The 8,857-nt window shown below is 55.1% G+C and overlaps 3 protein-coding genes across 4 annotated transcripts in view; 1 reads left to right on the top strand and 2 right to left on the bottom strand.

Moving 5' to 3' along the window:
* LOC102440098 (interferon lambda-3-like) overlaps positions 1 to 8,857 on the bottom strand; it is a 63,456-nt gene that overhangs the window by 50,368 nt on the left and 4,231 nt on the right. The gene's annotated exons all lie outside the window — the stretch shown is intronic.
* On the top strand, positions 390 to 1,766 carry LOC102421488 (syncollin). Its single transcript, XM_006096695.2, has 2 exons — positions 390 to 784; positions 1,599 to 1,766. The coding sequence occupies exons 1-2, from the start codon at positions 390 to 392 to the stop codon at positions 1,606 to 1,608; spliced, it is 405 nt and encodes a 134-aa protein (XP_006096757.1). The 3' UTR covers positions 1,609 to 1,766.
* LOC102439144 (F-box only protein 50-like) lies at positions 2,786 to 6,810 on the bottom strand. Its single transcript, XM_014462565.2, has 6 exons — positions 6,762 to 6,810; positions 4,592 to 4,681; positions 4,460 to 4,511; positions 3,751 to 3,846; positions 3,093 to 3,231; positions 2,786 to 2,969 (listed from the first exon to the last, which is right to left on the bottom strand). Exons 1-6 carry the CDS (start codon positions 6,808 to 6,810, stop codon positions 2,829 to 2,831), a joined length of 567 nt encoding a protein of 188 aa, XP_014318051.1. The 3' UTR covers positions 2,786 to 2,828.

Genomic DNA, 8,857 nt, shown 5'->3' with positions numbered 1-8,857 from the left:
TTCTACTTTCCCAAGGTCTTGAGACCTGCCCCGCCTGAAGGCCCAGCCCCCCTCCTCTTCCCCCTCCCTCAGCCTCTCCTGTTGAAGGAGGTGGCTGAGGTGGGGTGGTTCATTCCTGGTCAGTTTGTAAGAGCTCTTCCTGCCCAACCTATTAACCCTGTCCCCCTCTGTGCTGCAGTGACCGACCCTCAAGTCCTGTGTATTGACGTAAGCTGCTGTTTCATACAAATATGTCCATCCTGTATTTCTCGTTGTGGGTTTGTGACCTGGACTAGGAAGGGCTCCCCCTCCCCCTCCCCCTCCCTCGCAGAGTCCTAATCTCACAGCTTGTCCCTTCCCACGGGTCAGGAGCATAAAAGCCCACAGGGGCACAGAACTGCAGCGTCGCCATGGCCCCGCTGTGCCCACTGCTGCTGGCCCTGGCCCTGGTGGCCATCCCCGGTGTCCGAGGTGCCTGCCCGGCAGCCGCTGACCTCAAGAAGCCAGATGGGACACGGACGTGCGCCAAGGCCTATGACAAGAGCGACCCATACTATGAGAACTGCTGCCGAGGCGCCGAGCTGTCCATAGAGCCGGGCACCGACCTGCCCTTCCTGCCCTCTGACTGGAGGAACGTCATCTCCTCACTCGTGGTGGCCCCGCGCTGTGAGCTCACCGTGTGGTCCCGCAGAGGCAAGGGTGGCAAGTCTCACAAGTTCACCGCTGGTGTCTACCCGCGCCTTGAAGAGTTCCGCAGGGGCATCTTGGGCCACTGGTCCAACGCCATCTCCTCCATCTACTGCAGGTGCCCTCCTGTCCCCGTGCCAGTGCGCACATCTGCTTCCACAGCACAGAACCCAGCCCCCCCCCCACCCCCAGCTTCAGTTTGCCCAGGCCCCTGAGTCCCTGACCCATCCTGGAGGCCCCTTCTCACCCGCATCCTCCCCCAAGCCCGTGCCCCTGGGATCTCTCAGACCAGTTCTGGGATTCTCAGACTCAGAAGTGACACAACCCCCTCCATTTAGGGAGCACCCCCCAACCTTCCTGATCCCCCACCTGCCTACCCACAGCTACACTGTCCAGGGAGGGCCACTAACTCCTGAGCTGCCCAGTCTAGCTTGGGATGTGGAGCCATTCACCCCCTCACCCAGAAGCCCCAGAACCAAAGCCAGTTCTTCCCTCTCCCCAAACCGTCAGATCTCAGAGCTGCCTCGGGCCTCCCAGACTCTACATCTGACCCAGACCTCAGGCCTCCCAGACTCTACATCTGGGGACACCCTGTCTGGCCCTTATGCTCCCTAACCACCCACACCCTCTAGGACAGCCTCAACACCAGGACCCAGTCCCAGGGTCCTTGGGAAGGTTCTGGAGCATTTGGAGCCCTGAGCCCACCCTGCACTCACATATGCAAACTCACAGACTTGGGACCCTAAGTCTAGCCACAGTAGCCTCCAAAACCACCCCCCCCCGCCGCCCACCCCCCAAGAGCTCCAGGAGCCCCCGCTCCTGAAGTGGGAGCCCAGCCCAGCCCACACCTTATCTCAGGCTCTAGAGCTCCCCAAGCCATAGATCTTTGAGCCCCTGGCACTTCCTGGTGATCAGTTTTTATTTTGTTGCAGGTGCTACTGATGCCTCAGAGGCCCCTCATCTCCAGCCCCTACGGAGTGAGGAGCCCTCACCCAGCCTTGTCCCTGGGGCCTGCTGAGGGCCCCGCGTCCCAACAAGAGAGCTTTCTGCCTGCCCCCTCCCACCCTGCCTTCCCTGCAATACAGTCCTTATGAAGTTGCCCCTGTCTGCCATCTGCTTGTGCTTGGGACCCAAGTCCACCCAGGATGGGGGTGGGATGGGGAGACAGCAGGGTGGTCATGCCAGGATCAGCCCTACCTGGGGCAGTGCTGTGACTGGGTGCGCACCCATAGACTCTGACGTGGATTTAGGTGTGCACAGACACACGCACACAGGAAGCATGTGTGGCATGCAATGGCACCGCTGCTGATAATTAGACATTGACATGCTTCCCAGGCCTTTCGGTGCACAGCCCTTCCCTGAGTGACCCCAGCTGCTCTGGCCTGCCAGGGACCTCCAGATCAGGATTCATGCATGAGACAGCAGGAGGCCTTCAAGGACCAGCCCAGGCCAGGCCAGGGTCTGTTGTGAGATCTGGCCAGAGCCTAGGACTTATGGGTTGTTCAATCCTTCAACCCTCCCCTCCCCTACACATGGAAGGCACTTTAGTGCAAATTTGCATATTGCTGCAAATGTGACTTTGCAACCTATTCTCACCCCCACCCCCAGGGATGGGGCCCTTGATGGATACCTGGGTCTGGGGGCTCTTAGGAGAAGCTAAAGAAGAGAATTGTGGGTCTTGGGAAGGAAAGGTATGGGGACAGCTCAGGGGGAAGGACAACTTGGGGTTGGATGGAGGAGGAGAATTCGGGGGGATTCTGAGAGCTAAGAAATGTGGGGGAAGGAGGTAGGTGGAGATGGTAAGAGACCATAAGGTGGGAGTATGTGAAGAGATCAGAGGTTAAGGGAGGCGTGGGAGGTGGAGGAGGTGTGAGGTGCTGGAGGATCACAGAGTAGAGGGTGTGCGAGTGGGCTGGGAACTCAGCGAAGTTCTAAGGAGCAAAGATGGCAAAATACTCAGAATCCTTGGGCACAGGTGTTTACTGGTTTAGTCAACAAGATTTATTGAGCACCTACTGTCTTTGAGCACTGCCTCGGGAAGACATGGTCCCTGCCCTCCTGGAGCCCCGAGAACGCAGGGGGGGGCTGGGGGCGGGGGGGGGGCGGGGAGGAGGGCGATGAAGTCAGACACTCAGGATGAGGCAAGGGGTCAAAACAGCCAGTCACTCCCTGAACTGCACCGACACGGAGGAGTCAGTCACCCTTGTTCGCCGCAGCCCACCAGCCTCCATGCGGTTCTTTGTCTTGTGCAGGAAGTGGACAAAACGCACACCAGGGCCATACTGGCGGAATACGTGGGACACCTGTGGCAGCAGCGGGTCAGAAAGAAGTCCTTATTAGGCACCCATGAGCCCTGCTCTCCCCCCTCCTCCCTCTGTGAGGTCTTGGGACGGGTCTGGGTTGGCAGCCGGGACAGGGAGTCTCACCTGGACCCAGCGGCCAGGAGGGCCCCTCCCAGAGGTCCGGGGGGCCACATGGTGCTGAGCAATGACGGTGTGTCGGTCAGCTGCCAGCAGCCAGACGTGCAACTCATAGACACACACGTCCAGCCGGCTGTCCTCAAACCTGGGGGTGGGGGAAGGCCTTCAGCTGCCACCTCAGACCCAACATCCCCACCCCAATGTCTTGCCCCAATCACCATTTAGCACCACTCACTGACACCCCCCCTACCCCCGTGCCCCTGAGCTGGCTGGTGCTGGCAACACATTAGTGACCAGACAGCCCCCTGACCCCCTCTTGGGATCCACAGTCCAGTGGGGAGGCAGTGACCAGCAGGAACAGTCAGGACCAGCATGGGGGCTGGTCAGGGAAGGCTTCCCTGTGGAGCCATGTGTAACTGGCTCCTGAAGGACAAGGATGAACCGTCCTGAGAAAGACAAGCATCTGAAGAGGAAAGAACAGCCTTGGGCCTGGCACATTTCAAAACCTGAAGGTGTCCGAGAGAAGGGGCCACAGAGGTGGGCAGGGCTGGGTCCTGCAGGGACAGGAGAGTCCTGGTGGGAGGCTCAGACCAAAGGGGAGGGCGGGGCGGGGCTTGTGCCTTGGGGAGCCGCTGTGTGCACCCTGGTGGGGGGAGGCACGTACCAGTCCATGACAGTAATGTCTGGCTGCTCGTCATCAAGAAGCTCCTCCCACAGGCCCTCGGCCAGCAGATCCACACACTGATGCTTCACCGTCCAGCTGTGAGAGAGGGCACAGGGGAGGCGGGCTCTGGGACCTGCTGGCATTCTTGGGCATCTCCCAGGCCAGCCTGACCCCAGGGAGCAGGAAACCTGATCACAGCACCCTCATATCCAGGGGACCCCGGTATGGGCGCTGGGCCCTCACTGGGCGCCTTACAGTCTCAGTTCCCATCACCCTCTCGGCAGGCGATGCATTCTGAACCCTGTGTTGTGGTGGGGAAACCGAGGCTCAAGAAGGGAAGTGAGTTGCCCAATGTCAAGCAGCAAAGAAGCTCCGGGCCAGCGTGACTCTGAGCCCCTGAGTTACACCATCTCACCCACTGCCCAGAAGCGGGGCTCAGATTCTCGGGGCCTGGGGACTCGCCTCCTCCCAGGGGAAGAGGCTCAGCAGAGGAACAATAATAGCTGCTACTTGTGAACACCTACTATGTGTAAGCCAGACCTGGCCAAAGCCTGTGCTGTGTGTTAGGGGCATTCTCTGGGCAGGTGACTAACTCTGTGTTTACAGAGCAAGAAACTGAGGCCCAGAGGCAAAGCCATTTTCTCCAGGTCCCCCAGCAAGGAAGGCTGGAGGAGGGAATCCATCGCAGGCCCGGGGCCTGGCCACTCACCTGCAGTTGTGCTGGAGCTGCTCAGTCCTAATGTACCACCCACGGAAGTTGCCTGCCAGGTGGAGGAGCAAAGGGTGAGAAAGCACAGAGTGTCTGGCGCCCTCCCCTGGGGACCAGCCCCCAAGCACTCACCCAGCGTCTCCAGGGGCTGCCGAGTGGGGCCAGTAGGGGGCGCTGGCTCATAAATGTTGATGCCTGAAATGGGCAGGTGATACACAGAGCCTCAGGCCTGCTGGAGCTGCCCCTGTCCACCCTCTCCCCGCACCCCACCCCCAGGGCCCCTCTGGAAGGGCAGGAAGCTGTGCCACCCACCAGGCCAGACCAGTCTGGCAGGGGTGAGTGAGCCAAGGGCCCAGGGACAGCCCTGAGAATGTCCTGGGGGAGAGGGACCAGGTGCATTCTGGTGAGGCAGAGACAGAGGGACAGGGAGGCACCAAGAAAAAGGCACTTAGGATATAGGTAGAGGGAGGAGCGGGGTGGGGGTGGACGGGGAGCAGGAGGAAGGGAGTGAGCCGGGGTGACAAGAGACACAGGGAGAGCTAGAGACACATGGCACAGAAGGAGACAGAGGCAGGGATACAAGGCAGGACAGAGCCTCAAGCGGACAGACAGAGGTACAAATAACAGAGACAAAGGCACAGAAACAGGGATAGCGAGACAAGGGATGGAAGAAGAGCAGAGGATCTGGGTAAGCAGCGTTGGGGAAGAAGCTAGGGCTGGCGGCACAGGCACCTTAGGGGTTGGGCGAGCGCAGCAGGTTGTGGTAGAGCGGCCGCCGCAGGAAGAGCAGTTCCGGGTGTGGGTGGGCGGCTGGGGGGTGCTTGGGCGAACATGTTGGTGAGCAGGACCTTGCTCCTGCATGTCTTGGGTGGGGAGGAATCATCCTGTGGCAGAGGATTCAGGGCATCGGCGAATGACACCCATTGAAGGCATGGCCTTCATCACTGACATTCAGCAAAGCTCCTCAAGTGTCAGGATCTGGGATTTCTCTGGGAACCAGGCAACCATGGACCTCGGCAGACGCATTCCCTCTCGCAACATCAGCCACACTTAGAGTACTGAGTATTAAGGAGGGATCTGGGGTGTCTTTTGGGCCCAAATTGTATTTCTCAGTGATGGTCACAGCAATACCTCCCTCCCACATGCTCTGCTGCAATGTGACTGCCACTCCACCATCAAGAGGAAGTCTTATTTTCACCATCCCCTTGAATCTGGGCATGACCAAGACGGCTTGGACCAATAGAACACAGTGTCAGTTCCGGGCATAGCCATTAACCAGCCTTCAGACCCTTAAACACTGCTCTGAGGACAGCCAGCCCCATGTAAGAAGTTCATCTACTCAAGGACTGTGGTGCTGTGAAAAGTCTGAGTCACATGGAGAAGCAACAGCCCGGCTATGCTCCCAGGAGACAGGCAGCTATGTGAGTGAGCCACCACTGACACCCAGCCCCACTGACATCGAACTGTGACCCGGGGAGAGACCCCTAGTGACACTCACTCACCTGAGGGTGAGCAGGACACAGAGGAAGGTGAGGCAGGGACGGTGCGAGGGCGCTGGCTAACCCCCCATGGATAACAATGACAAACTCTGGGCAAACGGTTTTTGGAAACACAACTATTTGAAGGCACTGGAGAGCGACCAGAAGCAGGCAGAATCTTTCAAAGAACAGACCAAGGTGTGAGACTAAGTTTATATGGCTTTTCCTCTGTGTAGGGAGCGGCTACAAAGTTACGCCTTGGACTGACCTGTTGGCAAAGCCACAAACAAGTCCCAGCTTAGAGGGCACAGCCCTCTTGGCATAATTAGGCTTGACCTTATGACGCTCCCTAGATCCTTCCTAAATAGCTAATGGGCTGTGGCAGGTGCAGCAAGTGCTGCCAAAACAAGTGAAACTCACAAGAACATTGTAACTATGGTGACCCCTACCTTGTTTACCTCTGGCTATCAAATAAAGGCTCAACTTGCCATCTGGGTCTCTCTCTGTGTGGCCTCAGCCAGGCACAGGAGATGCACCTAGACCAGGGGTGGGCAAACTTTTTGACTCGAGGGCCACAATGGGTTCTTAAACTGGACCGGAGGGCTGGAACAAAAGCATGGATGGAGTGTTTGTGTGAACTAATATGAATTCAAAGTAAACATCATTACATAAAAGGGTACGGTCTTTTTTTTTTTTAGTTTTATTCATTTCAAACGGGCCGGATCCGGCCCACGGGCCGTAGTTTGCCCACGGCTGACCTAGACCCAGCTTATTCTCTTTGTCTTTTCTAAATCCTTTACTGCCCCTCCTCAGGCTCACTGTACACTTCGCTGTGCTGTCCTGGCACACCTCTGGGCACAGGCCTCTGTCCATGTGGCAAGGGGCAGCATGAACTCAAGCAGAAAACCAGTCATTGACTCAGGTTATCAGACACCAGAGTTGGGGCTGTGAGAGCAGTCGGAAAATTGAGAGGAGAGAGCCCATCATGGAGGGAGCCCCAGAGAAAGAGGATCAAATTCAATGTTCTGAAAGAAAAAAGAAAGCTCTCAACACAGGACTCTGTAGCCACTGCACATGTCCCAGATACTGAAGGCAAAGTGAGCTGGCTGCTAGCACTTGTGTCATTCAGCAAGAAAGGAGAGAGGTGACGAGGAGGGCATGGCATGTCCTTTACAGGAACAACTCAAAATGGGCTCAGATCACTTTCACTCCTGTGTATGGGCCACAGCTTAGTGCCACAGGTGCAGGGATGGTTGAAGAATGTTGTTTTAGTGGAACACTCTTGAATCCACTTCAAGTCAGGGGTTCTCCAAGTAAAGGAAGAAGAGAAGAAGCATAGAGAGCGCTGGCTGGAGTCTCTGCCACTCCAGCTTTGTGGGCGGTCATATGATTGTGTGGTGACTGGAGCTGTGGCGTCCACATTTCGATCATGAGGGGAGACAGTACTAATGCACTGAGGATGGAGCACCAGCCAGCGTTAAAGAGCCTGGACTGCCCTAACCGGTTTGGCTCAGCGGATAGAGCGTCAGCCTGCGGACTCAAGGGTCCCAGGTTTGATTCCGGTCGGGGGCATGTACCTTGATTGTGGGCACATCCCCAGTAGGGAGTGTGCAGGAGGCAGCTGATCGATGTTTCTAACTCTCTATCCCTCTCCCTTCCTCTCTGTAAAAAATCAATAAAATATATATTTTTTTAAAAAAAGAGCCTGGACTCACTATGACAGCCTGTCCTCTAAGGCAGCACTGTCCAAATCTAAATATTATGTGAGCCACGTGTGTCATTTAACATTCTCTAGCAGCCACATTTCATAAGTAAAGAGAAATGTGTGAAATTACTTTTACATATGTTATATTTGACCTAATATATTCAAAATATTATTGTTTCAACATGTAATCAACATGAAACGTATTATTAGTGAGATTTTACTTTTTTACAGTGGATAAAAATTCTGTACATCCATCTATTTCCCAGCTTTGTCCATTGAGAGGGGGTAGAAGCAACAATATTCCTGTAGCAATCAGCCCTCCTAGCACCCAGATCACGATTTTTTAATACTGTCTCCACGAAGAGGAACCAGAGCTCCTTGAAGAAAAGGCTGGTTACAGAGCTGAGGCAGGGATAGTACAAGGTGAGCCTGGAACATCTTATTGCAGAAAGCAAGGAGGTGCTCAAAGGATGAGGGGACACATGGAAAGGGCTTAGGAGCCATCTTGAAAGGGTTCCCATTGGCCTAATTGAGGACAGTTCGAGCATCAACTGAAGTTATAGCAAAGAATTATAATGCACTGAATGAAATAAGAATTCAGTAGTCCATGCTGTTATAAATCAATTAGCAAATACATGCATAATGGAGGGGAGCAAAGCTCTTCCTAAGAGTAGAATGCCAATGAATAATGCAAAAAGAAGGATGAAGTTATTTGATAACTGACATAATATTAACATTCAGGCTGTGGGCTCTGAGCACCTGTATGTCCCCCTCTGTCCGAGACCCTTTGACACCATCAATGGATGCTAAAATGAATGGGTTGCAGTTTGAGAAGTAACAGGTATTTGCATAGTCTCAAAGTCCCTCCACATATCTACACTAATAAAAGAGAAACATGGTAATTAGCGTACAACCGCTACCCTTACCATTGGCTAATCAGCATATCCTTATGCAAATTAACTGTCAGCCAAAGATGGGCGGCCGGCAGCCAGGCAGCTGGAAGTGAACATGAGGGCTTGCTTGCTCCAGTGACTGCAGACTCCAACGTTCCCCGCCTGACTTGCCGGCCTCTGAGCTGGCAGTTTGAAACATTCTAACAAATATAGAAGCTAAACAAAACCCCAGAAAACAGCTTTCAGCTGGCCGGAATCTCAGAGCTGGAGTTATACATTGTTTCGATATAGAACGCTCAGCAGCGGAAGCCTCAGAGCTAGA

The sequence above is a fragment of the Myotis lucifugus genome, unplaced genomic scaffold (genome assembly GCF_000147115.1).
Source record: "Myotis lucifugus unplaced genomic scaffold, Myoluc2.0 scaffold_185, whole genome shotgun sequence".
Lineage (NCBI taxonomy): Eukaryota > Metazoa > Chordata > Mammalia > Chiroptera > Vespertilionidae > Myotis > Myotis lucifugus.
This window is presented reverse-complemented; position numbering and strand designations above follow the sequence as displayed.

Excerpts from the sequence above, each read along its gene's own strand:
- LOC102421488 (XM_006096695.2), top strand. The coding sequence starts at position 390 with ATGGCCCCGCTGTGCCCACTGCTGCTGGCCCTGGCCCTGGTGGCCATC.
- LOC102439144 (XM_014462565.2), bottom strand. The coding sequence starts at position 6,810 with ATGGACAGAGGCCTGTGCCCAGAGGTGTGCCAGGACAGCACAGCGAAG. Across the intron at positions 4,512-4,591 it reads GCAGCCCCTGGAGACGCTGG|GCAACTTCCGTGGGTGGTAC; the intron begins GTGAGTGCTTGG and ends TCCACCTGGCAG. Across the intron at positions 2,970-3,092 it reads CTCCTGGCCGCTGGGTCCAG|GTGTCCCACGTATTCCGCCA; the intron begins GTGAGACTCCCT and ends CTGCTGCCACAG.